We start from the raw sequence: 23,186 nt of genomic DNA on the forward strand, positions 1-23,186 counted from the left end.
CCGAAAGATCCCCGTCTAGACTGGCACTTTTTTCCGGCAAAGCTCCAAGCCGGAAAAAAGCGGCAGCCATGTTTATGCAAATGAAGTGGGGGGGGATTTATATCCCCGCTTTATTTGCAATTGCGATGTGTCTAATTTGCATCCCTTTTACGGAAAAGGGATGCAGTCTAGACACAGCCACTCTGTTCAGCTACATGTGAAATAGACTGTATCAGATAATGCATCCTGCATTGTTTTTCTCATTGCAGATATTGGTATTAATTTGACAGATCCTATGTTCAGAGGTATTTACAGGGGTACACGGAAACATCAAGGTAAATGTTTGTAACTTTTGACAGATTTAAGGTGTTTCTCTCATTATATTTCTTACCTGAACAGTAAATATGAAATATTCATTGTCTTTGCATAGAAGTTGCCTAAAGTATCTAAGTATTATTATCTATATTATGAGATTCCAGTATTGTCACTTGAAATCTTAGATTAAATCTCAGGAAAAAACTTCCTATGTGTAAAAACAGTAGGACAATGGAACAGACTGGCTTGGCTTACCTTAATCCAAGCTAGGCACCATCTCCACTATGGAAGGCCAACATGAGCAAATATTCCCTTCTGCTTCCCTTACTTCACTGGAGGTTTTCAAAAGAAGGCTGAATAGCCACCTGACTGAGATGGCTTAGGCACAATAAATCCTGCATCTTGGCATTAAGAGGACCATACTAGGTCAGACCAATCTTACCCAGTGTATCTTGTCTTCTGACAGTGGCCAATGCGAGATGCTTCAAAGGGAATTAACAGGGTTATTGTCATGGGATTAGACTATTAGATGACCCTGCAGTCTCTTCTAACTTTATGATTCTAAGATTAGAATGCTACGGTAGTGTGAAGCAGTGGAAATAATTACAGGCATGGCTGAAAGCTCTTTTTGTTTAGTATCACCAGGTTCAGTCTTCACTGGAATTTGTGGTCTGTTACTGTCCAATTTTCAAGTTCTTGGACATTTTCCACTTAATAATTTACACTTATACAACAGCAATAAGCTTTCATCTAGTTCAAAGGTGGAGGCACCCTTAGGGTGCATCTAGTCTACATGGCTCCATTGACCGAGCCATGTTAAGTAGTTTACTTGACATAGTCAATGAAGTGGGGATTTAAATAATCCCCGCTTCATTAAAATAAAAATGGCCGCCACGTCACATCTAGACTGCCGCGCTACGCCGGATCAGCTGATTGTCGGCACAGCACAGCGGCCATTTTTATTTTAATGGAGAGGGGATTATTTAAATCCCCACTTCATTGACTATGTCAAGTAAACTACTTTACATGGCTCCATCAACGGAGCCATGTAGTCTAGACACACCCTTTTTTGATTGATTAATTAATCAATCAATCTAAATTTAACATCCCTAATAAATATTAGTTTATTTGGCTTCCTGAAGAAAGGTTTCGTCCGTATATTGCTATTTTATGAGGTGAAAGGATAAAATAGCTGAGGAGTATGGCTGTAAGAAATACAGAAAATTATAAAATAACATTTTAGTAAAAGATACAGAATAGATCTAGGAAATGTTTTTTATAAATGGTTCTTTGACTAAATGGATTTTTTTTTGAGAGAACACTTCCATTTTAATAAAAAAAAACTATAAATGAAAAATGTTGGTCGCAAAAATCCCACTTTCTCTCACTGTTATTATTCTCTCTTCTCTGTTTTCCAGTAGAAAACAATAGGGGAAAGGGGCGTTTTTAAGTGTTTTTCCCCTTACTGAAACAAAATTATTTATTTTGTTGAAAAATAAAATTTAGTTTCTCTTGAAAATTTTCATGAAATATACTGCCCCGCTTTTCCAACCAATTCTAAGGCTAGGTCTATGCTAGACTTTGAAGGTTGGGTTAAGGTACGCAACTCCAGCTACATAGAATACATAGCTAGAGTCGGCTTACCTTAAGCCAAGATTGACACTATCCCTACTGCGGGTTTGCTCTCGTTGGCTTCCCTTACTCCTCATGACTGCAAGGAGTACGGTTGCCAGCCGGAGCTACCCTTATCATTTATACTGGACCCATTAAATCGAATGCCAGAACATCAATCTCCAGCGCAGCAAGTGAAAACATGCCCTAAAGCAGAAACATTTAGAGAAGGTAAAGGGAAATAAGATAATTTGCACATTTATCAAAGAACTTGTAATTCCTTTTCATCCTTCTCTGTTCCTTAAACAAACAGCATTTGGTCTTACTGCAATCTCTCATTTGGATTTGATTTCACTGTTGGAAAACAAGTACAGGTTGAACCTCCCAAATCTGGGACTCTCTGGTTCCGGAACATCTGTGGTTCAGCAGGGCCATGGATGTTGCTAGACCAAAGAGTCCTGGAGGTGGGAGCAGGAGCCAGCCAGGGGCCAGCAGGGCCAGAACACAGGGCTGGGAAGCAGTGGCTGGGCCAGCTGGAGGCTTGGGAGCCCCGTCCCAACTGTGAAACCACCAGCATCAGCAGAGCAAGGCAGGGGTGAGGAGCCCTGCCCCAGCCGAAAAACCCCAGCATTAGCAGGACTAGACAGTGAACAGGGAGCCCCTGGCCCAGAAACCTCTGGTGTCAGTCAGGTCAGGCAGCGAATGAGGAGCCCCTGCCCAATCTGGAGAACTCACTGCAGTGGCAGAGCCAGATGGCAGCCAGGTGGCCCCGGGCCAAATAACTTTGGGGAACACCCAGCGGGAGCAGGATGAGCCCCAGCAATGGAACTCCCTGCCATTATCTGTGCCAGGGAACCCAGGGAATCCCTGGTGGCAGTGGGGTTGGGGTGGCCAGGCAGCCAGAGCATCCCCCAGCAGCAGCAGGCTTGGTAGTTGTGTGCGGGGAACTCCTCGGCAACATCAGGGCGAGGCGGGGTCTAGGAGCCCCAGCCAGAGAACCCCCAGGGGCAACAAGGAAGTCTTGGCCGGGAAGCCCTAGGGAATCCTCAGTGGCAGCTGGGCGGATGGCTTCTGAATGGGGGTGTCGGCAGCTGGATAGCCCACAGAACCCTGGCCAAGGCAGAGCCAGCAGCAGGTTGGGAGCCCCAGCCTTCGGAGCCCGGGAGTAGGGCAGCCAGAAGGGGAGCATTGACCTTTCCTGGTCCGAGACTGCTCAGATCCCAAGGGTGCCACACCAGGGAGGTCCAACCTGCATTAACTGACCATGCAGGCAGATCCGCTCTTGAGGGAGTAACAGAAAATTAGTGGGGCTAATTGGCCTAGAGCTACCTACAGTCATGTTAAGTGACACAGTTTCTACCCATAGGCTGTGTCTAGACTACATGGCTCCATCGATGGAGCCATGTAGATTAGACAGATAGGAAAAGGCAAAGGCAAATGAGATGGGATGTGGTTTACCGGGGCTGCCAACAAAGGGCTTTGATGTCGTCAGGGGAGCGTCCAGACTAGCGCGCTGAGCCGACAAACAGCTGATCAGCTGTTTGTCGGCTCAGCACGGCAGCCATGTAAATTTAAATGAAGCCGCGATCATTTAAATCGCGGCTTCATTTGCCTTTGCCAAAAAAACAAATCTACATGGCTCCGTCGACGGAGGTCCATGCAGGCATAGTGAGCTGTCAGATTGTTGGTGTGCTGGAGCGTATAGTAACCCCTTAGACTAGTACTGTCAGCAAATACATTTTTTCAGACTTAGAGCTCAAGACAAGAGAGGCATTTATTTAACTAGAGCCTGATCCAAAGCCCATTGAAGTCTATGGAAAATATCTCAGCTTAAATTAGTTTAAGATCACGTTTTTAGTCATTTGCATCATCTTCCTATTGACTTTACAATTAGTTCATCTTTAGGATGTGTCCAAATATTGTTCATATCATATTAAGCGTAATATTGACTATACATAAATGGTTTTATCGTAAAGCAATATTCAAGTTACATTATGTTTTAAGAACGGGACCTTAATTTACCAGATTTTTACTTCTACAGATGACTTTTCGGATGTGATAGAGAGAGCCGTGAAAACAGGTGTTAAAAAGGTAACTTCTCTTACAGCTCATGTATATGTATTTTTGTTATGTGAATTTTAAAATATAGATTTTAGCTGCTGGGATTTTTATGAAGCTGTAACGAAAACAATTTTCTGTTGAAATTAGCAACAATAAAAATGTTAGAAACTTTCTTTAGTATTACAGATTTCTCTGAAAAATCAAAATTCTTTGCACCTGGAATAACATCTCCTTGAGAACAGAGATTAGCTGGTCACAAATATAAGTGTAAGGGCACTTTTTTTTGCCAAAAATATGTATGTGAAACTAGCCATGGCAAGTTCTAATACAAGGCTACACAAGCAGGGAGAGGGGAAGTTTTCAGGATGGATTTTGTTGCAGGAGGCATATAGATTAGTTAGTTTTAAAAACAAAGAATCACCACCTCATTCACAGGAACAGGTGTTTTATAGATTTAACTGGGGGCTGCGCCCCCTGCTCGTTACACTCGCCAACCCCCCTGTTGCCAGCTAGGGCCCCTTCCCCACTCTCCGGCCAGGGCCCCTCCCCCGGCTCTTTTTCCCTCTCCCCTCCCTCCAGCCAGGGCCCCTTTTCTCTGCCCCCTCTTCCTCCAGCCCAGTCCTTTCTCTTCCTCTGCACCCCCCACCACATGGGTTCCAGCGCCCCAGAGTAGCTGTTTTTAAAACACCGGCATCTGCCCGCCACGTAGTGACTGCTGAAGCTTCAGCCAGCCACTGTGCAGCGGCTTGGTGGCCAGGATACACCCCAGTCCTGGCCTCCTGCAGTGTGGATCCTGCCGTAGCCCCACCCCTACCTCTGGATCCCACCACCAGCACCCCATCAACTGCTTTTAAAATGGCAGCCACCCTCCACTTGGTGGCTGCCAGACCTTCAGCCAGCTGCTGTGTGGCAGCTCAGAGCGGCTGGGAGTGCAGATCTGGGCATTAGGGGTGGGGAGCACATACTTATCTTTAGGCCTCCCGCTGCTCCCATTATGCAAAATCTAGCTAGTGGGGCTATGTCTACACTGGTGGGTTCTTGCGCAAGAACGGCTGTTCTTGACTATAACAGAGTTTAAAGAGAAGCTAGATAATTTCATGGAGGTTAGGTCCATAAAAGGCTATTAGCCAGGGGATAGAAATGGTGACCCTGGCCTCTGTTTGTCAGAGGCTGGAGAAGGATGGCAGGAGACAAATCGCTTGATCATTGTCTTCGGTCCACCCTCTTTGGGGCACCTAGTGCTGGCCACTGTCGGCAGACAGGATACTGGGCTAGATGGACCTTTGGTCTGACCCAGTACGGCCGTTCTTATGTTCTTAACCCACGGAGCATCCACACTGCCTGCCTGCTCTTGCTCAGGAAGAGTTACAGTAGAGCGTTGGAAGACAGGGCTTCTTGCGCAAGAGCTACTCTGTTTTCTAACAGGTATAAGCCGTCTTGCGCAGGAGCTCTTGTGCAAGAAGGCAATGTGGACATGCAGCAGGGGTTTCTTGCGGAAGAAAGCCCTATGGCTAAAATGGCCATCGGAGCTTTCTTGCACAAGAGAGTGCCCACACTGCCATGGATGCTCTTGCGCAAAAGCACATATCTTGCGCAAAAGCACATCTCTTGTGCAAAAGCACATGGCAGTATGGATGTGTTATTGCACAAAATTTCTTGCACAAAAACCCGCCAGTGTAGACATAGCCTGAGAGTGCAGGGAAAGGCTCCAGACAGTGCGCTTGCACTTTGCTGTTACCCCAACCTAGGAGGGGGAGCACTCCTTCCCCGCTCAGCAAGACTCAGGGCTTTCTTTCCCTCCCCCTCACCTCTTCCCCCCAGAGTGGTTTGTCAGGGCTCCGGTGCATAAAGCTGGTAGTGGCTGGTTGCCAGAGGAGGGCCCAGGGCTAAGCCAGGCATGGCGGGAGTAATGGCAATGGCTTCTTGCTGTGCTTGTGGCCCCAATGCTCTGGGACCCAGAGAGAAGCTGCTGCCTCCAACTGCTCAAGCCAGGAGTGCTTGGGCTGCTGCCTGCCAGTGCTCCAGCTTTGAACCCTGCCCTGCTCCCCCCCCCCCCCCCCCCGCAAGATTAACGCACCTATGGTGGCTTTCTGTGGGGGAGGGGAAAAAGGAGGAAACCCTGAGGCTCTGCGACGGCTGCACCTGGAAGCAGCAGTCTAGGCTGTGGGCCACCTCCAGTGGGAGCAAGTCGGGGGGGAGGGGGGGCAGGCCCCAGACTGCCTCGATGGTGTAGTGCACCTCCTCGGACTGGCCCTGGAACAGCCACTTGCAGACCTGGTGCCAGTCACCCTGGACAGCACCCTCCCCCGGCAGCTGAGGAGGTGTGAGTGGGAAGGCAGATGAGGGCGGAGGGGCAGCAGGACGAAAACTTTTCTTGCAAGATGGAGAGTGACACATGATGTGGTCCCACAGGAAAATTTTTCTTTCATATATAGAGTAAGGATAATAAAATATACCGTCTTTTAGCATATATAACCCATGGGTTATGCAAGGTTTTTCATCCCCCCTCCCCCGGCTATACTCGTCCACATGTTATACAAGTTTTTTTTTTTAATTGAAATTACAGGAAGACAAGACTGACTCTTACTTGGTACATTTCCCGAGCCCCCATTAAAATAATAGATTTTCTGTTCCATAGCCATAAGTCGAGCCTTGAGCTGTATGGCCACCGTTGACACTGCCCGTTTTGTTCTCTTTCTGTACACGAACCTACTTCAACAGGTTTTCTTCTAGATTCGGACACTTGGCTTTCTTTCCGCGGCGCGCTCTTTTCCTAGGGTGTAATTTCTCAATCTCTGCTTCTTCCTTTCTCCACTCCTTTTCTCCACTCCCGAACAGACTTTTTGTTGACAGAATATTTTCTCTCTGCTGCTCTGTTTCCATTGTCCTTTGCATATGTCACAACACACAATTTAAAATATGCTGTGTAGAATTTGTGCTTAGGCATGTTTAAAAAGTTTAACCGGCAGTTAGGATGTGCCGCGGTCGACAAGGGATGCCTTTGTTGACCGCTCTGGTATGCCTCGTGAAATGAGGTCAGAAACTCCTGAATTTATAATCCTGGGGTTTTGATACTGACTCCCTAGATGGCTTTTTAAAATTACAAAATCCTTCTAGTTTGATTTCCCCAACTGTAAAATGGGGAACATGTTTTACAAATGAATTGAATCCTCACAGCACCCAGTAAAGTGCCTTGAAGAGGAAAATAAAAAATGTCAATATTATTATTAATAGTGATATTGCACCAATTGAATGGACTGTGACTGGCAGGTGGAAGACTCATTTATGTACTACAGAATAAAAGCTACAACTTGGCCAATAGTATATGCACTAATATGTCTCTTGAGAGTCATGCATGGTTTATCAGAATATTAGTATAGTAACCTATAACTGCTAGGTTTTTCTTTGTCTAAGTTCTAATTGTTTGCTATTAATTCAGAGTTGAACACATTTACTAACAATATTTTTCTTTGTTTCAGTTTATGATTACAGGTGGAAATCTACAAGATAGTAAAGATGCGTTGCAACTGGCACAGACAAACGGTATTCTTGCTTTAAAATGCATGATATATATTTAATCCTTTTAGCTATAGATTCTTCCCCTCACCCTTCACCATGGTAATTAACATTTAAAATTACTTATTCCTGGAGCTATTGGCAGAATCCACAATATTCAGATTCAATAAAAAAAATCAGATAGATATATTCCACATAATTTCTTGTAATTACAGGAGGCTTGGAGTGGTGGTGGATATCAGTCCTTCCTGTCTTCTGTTTCTATACTTCTAGATAAAACAAATGGAGGGTGTTTTTGGAGGAGTTCCTCTCTATCATAGAAGAATGTACAGAATAGCAAGCTCCCTTTATTATCTATTTCAGAGATTATGTTCAAAGGGCACCTGATAGCCTGCAGAAGCATACATTGTAGATTATTCTTCAGTCTTGTGGAATTCCAACTAAAGTGATCAACATCATTAGTGCTATATAGCAATATACAGTAAAACTCCGATGGTCCGGCATCTGATGGTCCGGCACTCCTGATGGTCCAGCACCATCAGGAACCCGGAAGTGCTCCGGGCAGCCGGACCAGTGGAGCTGCTCTGCTCCCAGCTTCCCCGATTCAGCCACTGCTAAAACTGACCAGTGGCTGAATCGGGGATGCCTAGGGCAGAGCAGCTGGGGTGCTGCCGAGTAGGTCCCATAGCACTGCCCCTTGGGGCTGCAGGACCAACCTGACAGCACCCCAGCTGTCCCCAATTCAGCCACTGCTGAAACTGACCAGCAGCTGACTCCAGGAAGCCCGGGGCAGAGCAACTCTGCCCCGGGCTTCCTGGAGTCAGCCGCTGATCAGTTTCAGCAGTGGCTGACTTGGGGACACCTGGGACAGAGCAGCTGGGGGGCTGCCGGGTTGGTCCAGTAGCACCGAGGAGCGGCGCTGCGGGACCAACCCGGCAGCACACCAGCTGCTCTGCCCCAGGCGTGCCCAAGAGCAGCTGGGGTGCTGCCGGGTTGGTCTCGTCACACCAAGGGTGGGCGCTACTGGACCAACCCGGCAGCACTCCAGCTGCTCTGCTGCAGGTGTCCCCCATTCAGCCGCTGCTGAAACTGACCAGGAGCGGCTGAATCAGGGATGCCCAGGGCAGAGCCAGACTATCGGAAGGGGGGGCTATGAGGGGTCTGGGGTGGGGTGGGGGGGATGCCACCCCAGACCCCTCATAGCTCCCCCTTCCGATAGTCTGGCAAATCTGATAATCCGGCATCCCTTGGGTCCTAAAGGTGCCGGATTATCGGAAGTTTACTGTAATACAAAGTGTAGTGTAAGAGTGAACTACCAGACAACAGGGTGATTCAGCATGAACAGTGGTGTGAAATGGCTGCATTCTGTATCTGACAATGAAGCAGCATACTACCAACACAAACACTGGCATAACATGCATAGTTGCCAAATACCTAGAAGACTAGACTTTGCTGATGATATCATGCTATTGAATGACACCCTTAGAAGCTAAAAACAAAAATAGGAGGACAAACAGGGCTCAGAATCAGTTATATCAACACAAATATCCTTGAAACCCGGATGCTAAGCTGTAGTGTCCTATTGGAAGGTAAAATCATCAAGCAAGTAGAACAGTTCATTTACCTAGGTAGCACTAGGCTAGCCAGTGGAGTGTTCAGGAAATAAATTACATCAAAGATAAGAAGGACATTCACAGCAGTCACTAAATTCAATAATTTATGGAAAGCAAAGATACACGGTGCCAAAACAAACCTGAGAATTTTCAACTCAAATGTAATCTCATTGCTAACATACATCTGTGAGGGCTGGATTAGATCAGAACAATTAGACAGAAAACCAGATGCCTTTGAAAATAAGTGCCTTAGAAAGATCCTGCGTGTTGGATGAAAAGACTTCATCAGTAGTGAAGAGATCCAAGAAATTACAAACCAGCAGTTTGTCTGCCAGAATCAGAAGGAAATGCTGGATGTATTGGCGCATGTACAGGCAGTCCCCGAGTTACGCAGATCCAACTTATGTCGGATCCGCAGTTACAAACGGGGTTTGCTCCTGGTCTGCTGGAGATCAGCAGACCAGGGAGACGGGGAGCAAAGCCTTGGAGGACGCCGGCAGCGGGACAGCCGCGGCGCGTCTGGGCTGTCCGCTGCCCGCGTGCTCCGTGGCTTTGCTCCCCGTCTCCCTGGTCTGCTGGAGACCAGCAGACCAGGGAGACGGGGAGCAAAGCCGCGGAGCACGCAGGCAGCAGGACAGCTGCAGCGCGTCTGGGCTGTCCCGCTGCCCCCGTGCTCCGCGGCTTTGCTCCGGACGCCTGTGGTAGAGCAGTTTCAGCAGCGGCTGAATCAGGACGCCTGGGGCAGAGCAGCTTGGGTGCTGCTGGGTTGGTCCAGTAGCGCCAAGGAGCGGCACTACTGGAGCAACCCAGCAGCACCCAAGCTGCTCTGCCCCAGGCGTCCCCAAGTCAGCTGCTGCTGAAACTCACCAGCGCTGACTACAGGAAGCTCGAGGCAGAGTTGCTCTGCCCCGGGCTTCCTGGAATCAGCCGCTGATCAGTTTCAGCAGCAGCTGACTTGGGGACACTGGGGTTCTTAAGTTGTATCTGTATGTAAGAACTGGTGTCCAGATTCAGCCTGTTGAAACTGATCAGTGGCTGATTCCAGGAAGCCCGGGGCAGAGCAACTCTGCCTCGGGCTTCCTGTAGTCAGCCGCTGGTCAGTTTCAGCAGCAGCTGAATCTGGATGCCAGTTCCGACTTACATACAGATTCAACTTAAGAACAAACCTACAGTCCCTATCTTGTACATAACCCGGGGACTGCCTGTACTCTGAATTCCAGCACCCAGACTCTCACTTGAAGCTGTCTATCAGAAACCAGTAAGTGTGAAGAAACAAGGGCACCTAAGAACCGTTGGAAGACAGAGCAGAACAATTGGTCTGAACACCATAGAGCAGATGAAAGCATCAGGAGTTTTCCAGTAAAAAGGGCTGGAAGAGACTAATTTTCACCCTGTTCACCTCACACCAGTATTAGAGAATGTAATAATACTTCTCTGCCCCCTTCCCTTCTCAAGCAAGCTGAAATGCTGGTATAGTATTTATGCTCAGGTTTGCATTGTTACATAGTGTGGAGTTTATGCTGTTTTATGCTGATTGCAGTAGCATGACTACCATGAGGAGTTGGAATATTTTTCTCTTTATTGCATTGTTTACTGGTTCCCCCTTCTTCTTCAGTTAGAAAGAAACCTCCACCGTTCACCAAGATCCCTATTTAGCAGAGGATTTAAGCATGTGAATAATCCCATACCTATTCAGTAAAACCTGTGCTTAAAATTCAATATATGCTTAAATGTTCTGTTGAATAAGATTGGGATAATTCATGTGCTTAAGTGCTTTGCTGAATCATGGGATTGACTTCCTTCACAAACACATCCACAAATTCTGTTACTGTAACCTATAGTGTCAAAACTTCTGGACAGGTTACCCCTATGCCTAGCTGAACTGAATTGGTCCCACCCCAACAAGAATTGCATAGGAGCAGGTGGGAGGGGAAAAGTCACATGTTGAATAATGAGCCTCAGAGCTGAAGGTCACTTGATTTGCTTGAACCAGCCTAGTTTCTGCCTCAAGGAAAAAATAAATTCAGTACGAGTCAGAGATGTAAATACCCTTTAAAACAGGTAACTAGTTAAACAATCAAAATTATATTAACTGGTTAACTGTTGTGTGCCCTCCAGGCAGGGGCCACCAAAGCATGTGTCCCACTGGCCATCCTGCTGCAGACAGGGGGCTCCTCCAGCCCAGACTGGCCAGATCCTGCCAGCCAGGCCACTGTGCCATGGGCAGAGAGCTGCTCCAGCTGGGCCTACTATACTTCATTCTGAGGATCTCTGGGGCCAGGACCACCACACCACAGTTTGGGGCTGCTCCAGCTAGGTTTGATGAGGACCAGTTAACCACTTACCGAGTAAGGATGCCGGTAAGCCTAATGATTGTTGGGTAACTGGTTTACCTTTTGCATCTCTGGTATGAGTTGCTGTTTTGGAAGCAAATGACTACAGTGCTATTCTAAAGGTATAATATAATATTAATATATTTTCCATTGTCAGGCTAAATGTCTAATTGGTATTAATTCACCACACAGATAAAATAGAGATAGTAGGAGAAAAATGGTTTTTAAAAATTATTAACAAAATAAAAAAATCTGACAGTGTCTATAATTTGATATAAATGTATTGTATTCCTGGCAAGAAAATTCTAATGCTGTTATGCACTAGACATGTTTTACAGTACGGTTGGCTGTCATCCCACTCGCTGTGGAGAATTTGAGCAGAGTAACCCTGACCATTATTTAGCTGAATTGCAAAATCTCGCTGAAAAAAATAAGGGGAAGATCAAAGCAATTGGGGAATGTGGCCTGGGTAAGTATTGTTGCAATAGGTCAAAATTATTCATTCATTGTATTCTTTAAAAAAAGGAATTAATTGTTCTTTTCTTTTGTAGATTTTGATAGATTAGAATTTTGCCCTAAAGACACCCAACTCAAGTAAGAGCTATTTGATAACTATAGAGATTGATGTATAAATCTTTCTAGTGTTTTTTTCAATTTCTGTTATAGCAACAGGCATTTTATCAGCTACATACCTTATCCTGTTTATCTAACTTTAAGTCTGATAATTTATAATTTTTTGACCAGCTATAATGATTATTTAGTCCTGTGTTCAAGAAAAATCAGATACGTAGGGTGCAATTCACAAAGCAATCTAGGTGGTTAAATTCCAGAGTTAAATAACTAAATCCTAGAGCACAACCTCATTGCAAATTGCTGCTTGACTGCGACCTGTATGCTTAAACTCACTCAGCACCTAACTTTATGCTGTAAAAATTCCATAGATGCTTAAATTATAGACTCTGAGGCTTGTGCACTGATGCTTTCCTCTAGGCTGCTGGACACCTGTCTCTTACCAAAGCACTAGAGCAATCAGAACTGGAGGAAGATAGGTATTGGCCACCTAAATTGCATGCAGGGCCTGGTGTAGTAGGCAACATATGGCATATGGAACAGATTTGGTTCCATTCACAATCTGGCTTGATGAGATTATGTAGCGTGACCATTCAGCCAGGGTAGAAAATCGGAAAAGGAAGTGGAGGGTAATAAATGTTTATATAAACCCCAAAATACTGAGACTATCCCTATAAAATTGGGATCTTACTCTCCCTGACTTTGGTGCCCACTTTACAACTTTTATCTCCATGTTTAGAGCACTCACCTGGGATGTGGGAGACCCATGTTCATTTCTTCCCTCTCTGCCAGAGCTGGAGAAAGGATTTGAACAAGAGTCTTTTCTCTCAGTATAGTGCTTGAATTGTGAACCTATGGCATAATCTGATGTGGGGTTTCCTCAGTCTCTTCTGTTGAATCAATTCCATTGTGGAGAGTGATTGGAGCAAGAAGATTGTTTCCATCTAATGTGCTGGCTTTTGTAGATTACAGTGGTTTTTGTGGATTGTTCCTATGATTTTTCTAGGCATCTAGAAGGTGCTGTGATACTCACTGTTGCACTGCTATATCCCTTCATGGAGTGTTGTGTTCATTTCAGTAAAGATTTGGACAAATTAGAGAGAGTCTGAGAAGAGCAACAAAAATTATTAAAGGTCTAGAAATCAAAATCTATGAGGGAAGATTGAAAAAAATGGTTTTGTTTAATCTGGAGAAGAAAGACAGAGGGAACATAACAGTTTCAAACACGTAAAAGGGTGTTACAAGGAGGAAGGTGGTAAATTTGTTCTCTGAGGGTTGGACAAGAAGCAATGGGCTTAAACTGCAGCAGGTTAGTTTAGGTTGCCATCAGGAAAAATTTCCTGTCTGGATAGTTAAGCTCTGGAGTAAATTGCTTGGGGAGTCTGTGGGATCTCTCTCATTGGAGATTTTTAAAAGCAGCTTAGCCAAACACCTGTCAGGGATGGTCATACTTACTCCTGCTATAAGTGCAGTGGATTGGACTGGATGACTTCTTGATTCTATGATTCTATTGCACTCTAAATATTGTTAAACTATTCTTATACTTTATATTGAATCAATGCTTCCTTTTGCTGTAGAATCAATGTAATTTTGTTAGTCACTGGGTAGGAGGGGCATTCACTGACTTTGCTATTTAGGAACTGTCAGGAGTTCCAGTCCAGATGGAAGCCTAAAATGGGTGAGGGAATAAAAGCTAAACTGTAGGGAAGGAAGGGAGTGGAACTGTCAGAGAGGATAAAGCCTGAAGTGGATAAAGAAGCAAGATATTGACAAGGGAGGCCTTAGGAGTAGAGCAACATAGAAAAGCTGGTGAGCAGGCTGGTTTGTCAGAAAGCGAAGCAAGGAGGGAACCAGCTTGTTCTGATGGAGATGTGCTGGTGCTGCACCCAAAATTGGGTTGTGTTGTTGGGGAGGAAACCCTGCAGAAATAAGTAGGGTTATCTAGGGAAGCAGCTGAGAAATACATCTTTGACAGCCGATGATAAACGTCAACAAAATGACCTTTGAACTTGTGGATGATGCTTGCACATTGCTATCCGAGTAGGGAGGGAAACCATGTCGTTCACGGCAGTGGGGAGATTACTTTGGACTTTTCACACTTTGCACCTGCAGGATGAAGGTATAGCTTCCAATACAGAAGGTTCAGTGGCTTGTAAATAGGTTACAAGCTACAGAATTTTCATGCTACTGCACTAGCCTCTTGTAAGAGGATCAGCCAGGTGGTCAGCATATTTGTTGTTACCAGTTTGCAGTAAAGATGTGAATGATTAGTCAACTAGTTGACTATCCGATAAGCAAATGCTTATCGGCTAGTTGACACACAAGTCGACTAGTTGGTTCCCACCCCCCTCTTGCTGCCTCTATCAGAAAGAGGCAGCAAGCAGGGGGAGAGAAGAGGGCGCTTCAAACGCTGCATGCAGCCCGGAGCCAGCTGGGGACTTCCTTGCTAGCCTTGTGCTTCCCACAGCACTTTCACCTTTGAAGTGTAGCAACAGCCTTAGGGCTGTTGCTATGTTTCAGTGGCAGAGGCACCTTTATTGGCTATTTGATTAGCCAATTAATCTAAATTTAACATCCCTAGTTTGCAGTAGCAATCAAAATGTGCTGAATTCAATGGTGCACAGTCTGGTGAACACTGTAGGAGGAGTTGATAATGTCACTTTGAAGATTTTTCTGTTTCCTAAACAAAGCCGAGCCTACTAAAATAAATCTTCAAAGTCAAATTATTCTTCCCACTAGCTAACAGACAACTGCCTGAATCAATGTGGTCACTGAATCATAGAATCGTATGGCTGGAAGAGGCCTCAGGAGGTCATCGAGTTCAGCCCCCTGCCCAAAGCAGGACCAACCCTAATTAAATCAACCAACCCTAACTAAATCAAGTGCTCAACTTACACTTTTAGTAGCCTAGAGGGAAAACCTCTAATCAGCCACACCTAAATTGGAATGGGAGGGTAGAAGAGGTAAAATAAAAAAGGGGGATCATCTGTGAGTTGCAGAGGCAAGAAGTCTCTCCCATCTGATTGTTCAGTGGATTGTGTGAAATAATTGGTTATTTCAATTTATGCCAATTTCTGTTGGCTCCATTTTATTATTTTTCTATGTCTGGGCAAATTACTGTTAAAGAGTTTTAAAATTGCATGCCATAGTGTTAAGTAACTCTTATGTTTAGAGTTTCAAGATAAAGGAAAGTTTTCAAATTAATAATTACAAAACCCACATAAGGACCCTGAAAGAACAAAACCCCCAAATTGTGGCATAAGTGTAGCCAATTTTCCAGGTGCTATCTTAGAGGGAGTCAAGCTATTATAATTAGTAAGATTGGTAGCAGTTAGCCACATGACTACCCTGGAAGAGAAGAAACATGGTGACATGGTTTCCCACTAGATGTTACCTATGACTTCGAAGTTCATACTTAAACATTTTCTGCTATAGTTTAACTTTGTTTCCTTTGGGACAGTTTTCTGTGCAGATGAGAGGGTGTGTGCCTCCTGTCTTGCACAGCCATTCTTGATGAACAAACATCCTTTGGCAAAGCTGCCCCAGGAGCAGTTTCTATCAAGTTTTCCTCCTTCTTCTCACATTTTGCAATGTAGAAATCATAAAAATTGGCCAGGCGATTAAGGGATATGAATTTAACGTAACAAGAGTAACTTTCAAATTGATGGAATTCCTTTAGCATATTATCTGGATACTGTTTTATATTCATTTGGATACTTTGGTTAAATCATATTTTGGTTGCTAGTTATTATAACTTTTGTGCTTAAATAATTGAGTTGATTTGATAGTTGTTTTGTTGTTGTTGTTTTAATAATAACTGGTGTGGTTTTTTTTCTCCCCTCTCCCTTGGGAAGCATAGGCTTTGTCTCTTGATAGATGCTGGTTCTCTGGTGCTGCCACTTACTCTTTTTCACATTTGTCATGTTTTTCTTTCCCAGTTCTGTATGTTCTGAGAGTAGTTATCATATTAAGTATTTATTAATAGTCTTCCAGTCCATTCTGGAGCTGTACATCTTATGTACCTACATGTGGAATGGAACTTCCCTTTTTTTATGTGTGAGGATAGGAATACTCTGTGCTAATTAATTTAATAACAAAATATTTAAAAAATCAGCATGTAATAAGTATCATTTTGTTGGACAGACACCATTGTCCTCTTTCCTTGTCCAATTAATGCTATGCTTCAAAGTGCTTACAGTGAGTCTGCTATGCATTATTGACTATAAGATCTGCATAAAGCACCCCTAATGTGTTTCCATATTAGTTGTAATTTGCCAGTCTGGTGACAGCTTGGCAGACATCCAACCATAAATGATCAATGTAGCAATTTAGAGACTGAGCTAGCTATCAATAGAAATTGACATAGTTGTTGAAATATTTATTGGTTTGCTTTGGAAAGTGTGTTAGGAAAACTTGCACTCTAGCTGGTTTCCCTCTGCTAACTCTTCCATACGTCTTTGTAGAGCTCCTGCATGACTACTGCTGACTCTTCATCCATCAGAGAATAGCACAGTGTAGAAAAAGGGGGAGGGAAAAAGCTGAGAGACTAGGTTAACCAGATCCAGGAAGAAAGAAGACAGATAACAGAAGAGATGAAGAGGTTAAGTTAGAACGGGGTGGGCAATAATTTTTAAAAGGGGGCCACTTCATAAATTTTTGAAGTCTCCCTGAGCTGCCCCAGAAGCGGCAGTTCTCCTTCGAGAGTTGTCTCTGTGGGTGCTCTACTCAGGTCTCTGTGTGTCCTTGCACCTCTGATTGGAGATTTTGCCTAGTAGTGCCTTCTCGCGCTGCGCTTGCACAGTTGCTGTCTCACACGGTTTTCATCCGTTAGATGCGCGCACGGTGCAGTCTTCCCTCAGTTACTTTTCTACCCTCCTAGGCTAAAGATGGAGTCACAGCAGTGCCCTCCTTTCTGACAGAAAATAAATAAATAGTATATTTAGTTTACGAGTTAATAGTTTATAGTTAGTTTTACCTAGTTCTTTATTTTAAAAAACACAAAAAAAAACACTTCCCCGGTTTTTGCCAAGTTCTGAATCCTCACGTTCGTTCAACATGCCTGGCTCTCCTGGCTTCCAGAAATGTGATTCATGTTGTGACTCAGTGCTGGTTTCTGATGGACATGCATCCTGTATTAAATGCTTAGGTGAAAGCCACATAGCTCAAAAGTGCCCGCATTGTCAAAATATGATGGCCAGAGCGAGGAAAGACCGCAAACTGAGGCTGAAGAATCTCCTCTGGGACAAATCCCTCGAACCACCAAGGGATAAGTCCCCAGAGACACAGGCACACTCAGCACCCCCGTGAGAGGACTAGTTCATCACCTCACAGAGGCTCTCCAGTGCTGCAGGCTTCCCTGGCATGAGCACTGCCCGCTTTATCCTGGGCCGCTTGTTCCCTGGTGCCGTCTACTTCTGGCACTGTGGAAAAGCGAAAACTGACCTCAGCTAAGAGAGCTGAGTCGGAACTGAAATGGCAAACTACTCCGTTGGCACTCACCGATTCAGCTAACTGACCGGCACCGAAAAAACTGGACATGCTGCAACCACTGGCACCTACAGGCATCCCAGCACCAATTGAACGAGCTGGTTTCAGTGTGAGATATCATTGATTCAGTGTGGATGCTATCTTTCAAAAAAGCAGATTGCTTTTTTGATGTGCTTTGGCAGTGTGGACGCTCTCTTCCAGAAAAGCTTCTTCCAAAAGAAGCCTACAGTCTAGACGTAGCCTGAACTAGAAGGAGAAATGAGGAAGTAATAATAGTGATCCTAATGTTGATACTTCCACTGAGAAATGATGCACCAATATTTAAAGTCTTTCTTGGTAGCCTACCAGACAAATAAAATAATTGGCAATCTGCTATATAATTGCAGCTGTTCGAGTATACAGCTGGTCCCTGATTTACAAACGAGTTACGTAACAAGCACTTGGTCGTAACTCGATCTGTTCGCAAGTTGGATTGCATTCACTTACGTACGGCCACGCTGTTCGTAAGTGCGGATTTCGTTTGTAACTCGGGTACCGGCTATATAAGAGGCTGGTCATAAATACGAACGGTCGTAAGTCGATGCATTCATAACTCGGGGACCGGCTGTACAAATGCCAGGAGAATGCTCCCATACTTTCTCCAGCCCAGACATACTCATTTTGATGGTTCTTTATGCTGTCCTGTTGACATTAACCCCCACCTGTTTCCTACATTTTTGGGAGACCTATACTATTTAAACTATGCTAAATTGAAACCTAAAATTCCTCAATTATTAAAGCTTTGTGAAGGTAATTCAGTTCCCCTTAAAAAGGGAAAGGAGGGAAATGTCACACTTCTGATTCAGTGTCTGCCCAGCATAAACTCCCTACATTCCCAAATGTTGCCATCTCTGGCCACTTATTAACTAATTTCCAAAATGTATCACTTTTAATATAGTCATGTGCTCAGGGGAAGAATTCCCTTTAAAGACCCATTCTTCAAGTTATTTCATAGGCAAAAACTCCCATTCAGTGATACCATGTAGTGATACTCAGACTTCAGTGGTTCAGGAGCCAAATTAGCCATTAACATTATGTAAAAGAGCCACATTAGTTTGAATTCATTGTTTTAGTTATCATATATACTATTTATATATATATTCTCACAGCAAAATGACTGACCACATATTCTACGAGGATTGGCTAATTACATAGTAAAAGCATCTTAGCTAACAACTTAGATTGGTTAATATTTAATTCACACAGCATTTTAATATCACATGCTGCAAAGAGCCACAGGAGACGCATTAAAGAACCACTTGTGGCTCCTGAGCCTCAATCTGAGTATCATTGTGTTGGTGTCTTAATACTTGTGGACAAAAATGCATGTGGGTGTTTTTTGTGATTTTTTGTTTGTTTTTTTAAAAAGAGCATTCTGCCTTATGGCACCCCTCATTCTGGTTTTTATTGAATCTTGCACTGAGTTTCTATCTAAAAACATTTTTTTTCCTTACAGATATTTTGAAAAACAATTTGATCTCTCAGAGCAAACAAAATTACCAATGTTTCTCCATTGTAGAAATGCACACACTGAATTTTTAGGTGGGTTTTCTTTGAAAGTTTAAAGCAATGCTCAAGACCAAATGTGATAAAAGTGTTTAATATTTTGTTTTTTTGCCCTTTAGCAAACCATTTTGCTTACATTGTCCTTTCTTTTTATTGGCAGAGATAATGAGAAGGAATAGAGATAGATGTGTGGGAGGAGTGGTGAGTATGAACGACTTTGTAATAAATTATATTCAATCTAACACTCAATTCATTGTGTGAGTACTGTCCTTTTATTTGTAATGTAATCTCAGTAGATTTCTTGTTTAAATCCATTTAAACCACTCCAAATCCATAGTAGCTTTACAATCCCTTTCATACTTTTATCCTTCTCCAACAATTTCTCACAAGGAATGAGAAATGTTCAAGGAGAAAGACTTTCCAGATGACATTAACAGTTTTGGCTTGCCAGAAGTGCAGCTTTAAGTATTTTTTGCATTTTAAACTGGCTCTTTCCTAATTCTGAAGTGTCCATGGCTGCAGTTATTTGTAAGTTGTTAGCTATAGTTGTAATCCTGTCCTGAAATTGAACCCCCAAACAAAAAAAAAGTGAGTTTTATACACAAATAAAATGCTAATAGTATGGACAGATTTCTTTTTAGATAGTGCTTGGGAAATTACTATCTCACTAAGGCTACGTCTACACTGGCAGGTCTCGTGCAAGAACATATGCAAATGAGGAGCAGTGAAGAATATCACCATGCCTCATTTGCATACTTAATGAGCCACCATTTTGCACAAGGGGCTTTTTTGCAAGAAGGAGCAGTCTACACTGCTCCTTCTTGTGCAAAAAACCCCTCTTCCACAAGAGCCATTCTGCCACTTATTTTCAGGCAAAATGGCTCTTGCTCAAAAGCCCCTTGCACAAAATGGCGACTCATTAAGTATGCAAATGAAGCATGGCAATATTCATTGCCATGCCTCATTTGCATATGTTCTTGCGCAAGGCCTGCCAGTGTAGAGCTAGCCTAAGAGTAAAAAATAGGTCATGCTTTTAACATAAGGAGCATGCTCACATAACTGCAAATGAGTCTGTTTTAGTGATAAAGTTCTCTGTGGCATTGATCCTACTACCACAAATGTCTTGGCTATCTTCTCTTTAACAAACTACACTTTTTCTGGTGCAACTAACTTTGTAACACATTTTATTTTCTTGTCTGTTGCATGCTCCAGGAGGAACAGTAACCATAAAAATTTGCTTTTTGTATAAAAAAAATTATCCAAACCATGTCCAGATGTAACTTTCAACCAGTATCCATCCACAGCAATAGAAATTTTATATTTTAATGTTAAAAAATTAATGCAAGCATATGACAATTTAAAAAAAATCCTCTTGCAGATTACTTTGAGAGAGAATCATTCCTAGCTGAGAGAGAAATAGCAGGTCAAACTTCCAAAACACATTGAGAGACAACACTACTTATCAAAGGGTGGCACTCTTCATCAACATTCAGATGCAGAATTTGGCCTGTGACCCTCTTGTCCAAAGGCAAAGTGCTAATAGATGAGCCTTACTGACTATAATGTGCTGAATGCTATATACATATCTTGCATATTACCTCTGGTTTTTACTTTACAATGAAGAGCTATGTTTACACCAATATTAATTTTGAGTTACAGGCTTTCTTATATGATGAAGTTTATAAACATCTTTTCTAGGTACATTCATTTGATGGAACAAAGGAAGAAGCAGCTGCCATAATAGATTTGGATCTCTATATAGGAATAAATGGTTGGTAAGTTCTTTTTAACAAATGATATTTTAAAATAGTTTCATAACTTTGAAATATAATTACTTTCTAAAATGAGGTTAAGTCTTCAAAGTGATCATTTGTAGACCGATTTAGAAGTGCACTTACTAATCTGTTAACTGTAAAACATTCTTAACTCACAGGTCAAATGCATTCCCCTTTAATCATTAAGATGATTTAGTCTTGGGCCCTTTCTGAGACCCTCCATGCCAATTCTTGTTTGTAAATAAGTAAGGTTGTGGAGTCTAGAGGCACACATATTTTAGGATACAGTATAAAAATGTAAAATATATTGTTTAATGCAAACACAACCAAGAATTAAATGTGACCAGCCTGATCTACCAATGGACTGAAATCACACTATTAATTATACAGAGACTTTACTGATTTGTATGAGCTCAACTGCTGCATCACTTGGCAGGAGCATTTAAATTATCCAGATTTTGGGCCAGATGAACACAGAAATCCAACAGAAGCTTCCATGTATTTTACCAGGCCAGTGTGGCCATAGAAGTTAATTTGTGCAACTAGGACTGGGACAGGGTTGTCATTTTTAGTCATAGCTTGGACTCACAGTTGAGAGCTTTTTATTATATACATTGAAGCAAATAGTACTTACTCTTTATGTGGAAATTAATTCTTTTAAGAAAGCATTTTTGCTAAGAAACCATTTTTATTGGTAAGGTAATGAAATAGCAATCAGACCACATGGTAGCTAATTTCTGAAATTTATGAGCTTTGTAAAAAGTGCACTACCAAGTTCATGGCCATCAAAAAAGAATCACAGATCATGAAATCTGGTCTTTTGTGTGCTTTTATTCTATACTATATAGATTTCACGGGGGGAGACCAACATTTCCCAGATTGGTGGTCCTGACTCGAAAGGGGAGTTGCAAAGTTATTGCTGCCCTTACTTCTATGCTGTCTTTCAGATCAGGCGGCTGGAAAGTGGTAGCTGCTGATTTGAGGGCCCAGCTCTGCAGGGTGCAGCACAGAAGTACTACTGCTGATGGTGGCTGTTCCCTTAGAGCTGAGCGCCCAGACACCAGCAGTCACTCTCCAGCTTCACAGCTTTGAAGGTGGTGCCGCCTGCAACAGCACAGAAAAGATCTACGAATGGACTGAAAAGAGGGTTGCAGTATTGCAAACTACCACAGTAGTCTTGTGACCCCCCCCTTCCCTCAACTCCTTTTTGGTTCAGAAACCTTACAATTGCAGCACTATGAAATTTCAGATTTAACTAGCTGAAATAATTAAATTTACAATTTTTTAAATCCTATGTCTATGAAATTGACCAAAATGGATTGTGAATTTGGTAGGGTCCTAACCATAAGACTCTGAGAAGATTATTGCAATTACATGTAGCTTAAGTATGGTTTGAACAGATAGCCACAATCTTTTAACACTCACTCCCTATGTTTGATTTCTAGCTCACTGAAAACAGAAGCCAACTTAGAAGCATTGAAGTCAATTCCTAATGAAAGATTAATGATAGAAACTGGTAAGTTGTTCTGACCGACCATACTGCATTTTTTAATGTTTTGAAAACTTTATTGAAGTGGATTTATGCTTGTATGGCAATAGACATAAAGGGCAGACTTCAGACACAAACTCACCACCACAGTGGCAGGGTTCAGGAATAGGGAAAGGATTAATTTGTTCTCCATGGATAGGTCTACACTGCCATGTTAGCCCAGGGTTGGAACTGTCTGGGCTGTCCGCTGCCCGCGTGTTCCGCTGCTTTGCTCCCCGTCCCCCTGGTCTGCAGACCAGGGAGACGGGGAGCAAAGCAGAGCAAAGCCGCGGAGCCCGAGGGCAGCAGGACAGCCATGGTGCGTCTGGGCTGTCCCGCTGCCCCCGTGCTCCGTGGTTTTGCTCCAGACGCCTGTGGTACAGCAGCTGGGGCGCTGCCGGTTGGTTCCGTAGCGCCGCTCTGGGCACTACTGGACCAACCCGGCAGCACCCCAGCTGCTCTGCCCCAGGCGTCCTGATTCAGCCACTGCTGGTCAGTTTCAGCAGCGGCTGACTTGGGGACGCCTGGGGCAGAGCAGCTTGGGTGCTGCTGGGTTGGTCCAGTAGCGCCGAGGAGCGGCTGCGCTACTGGACCAACCCAGCAGCACCCCAGCTGTTCTGCCCCAGGCGTCCCCAAGTCAGCCGCTGCTGAAACTGACCAGTGGCTGACTACAGGAAGCCCCTGCCCCGGGCTTCCTGGAATCAGCCGCTGATCAGTTTCAGCAGCAGCTGACTTGGGGATGCCTGGGGTTCTTAAGTTGAATCTGTATGTAAGTTAGAACTGGCGTCCAGATTCAGCCGCTGTTGAAACTGATCAGTTTCAGCAGCAGCTGAATGTGGACGCCAATTCCGAC

The 23,186-nt window shown here is 43.8% G+C and overlaps 1 protein-coding gene across 3 annotated transcripts in view; it reads left to right on the forward strand.

Moving 5' to 3' along the window:
- Positions 1-23,186, forward strand: part of TATDN1 (TatD DNase domain containing 1) — a 33,581-nt gene that overhangs the window by 3,766 nt on the left and 6,629 nt on the right. For all 3 annotated transcript variants that reach the window (XM_025184930.2, XM_006123583.4, XM_075920158.1), the window contains exons 2-10: positions 249-314; positions 3,947-3,996; positions 7,446-7,509; positions 11,754-11,897; positions 11,980-12,022; positions 18,981-19,066; positions 19,191-19,231; positions 20,729-20,805; positions 22,251-22,321. In XM_025184930.2, the coding sequence (XP_025040715.1) occupies positions 275-314; positions 3,947-3,996; positions 7,446-7,509; positions 11,754-11,897; positions 11,980-12,022; positions 18,981-19,066; positions 19,191-19,231; positions 20,729-20,805; positions 22,251-22,321 (616 nt within the window). In that variant the 5' untranslated portion in view covers positions 249-274. The remainder of the gene's footprint in view (positions 1-248; positions 315-3,946; positions 3,997-7,445; positions 7,510-11,753; positions 11,898-11,979; positions 12,023-18,980; positions 19,067-19,190; positions 19,232-20,728; positions 20,806-22,250; positions 22,322-23,186) is intronic.

Source organism: Pelodiscus sinensis, chromosome 2 (assembly GCF_049634645.1).
Source record: "Pelodiscus sinensis isolate JC-2024 chromosome 2, ASM4963464v1, whole genome shotgun sequence".
NCBI classification, from domain to species: domain Eukaryota; kingdom Metazoa; phylum Chordata; order Testudines; family Trionychidae; genus Pelodiscus; species Pelodiscus sinensis.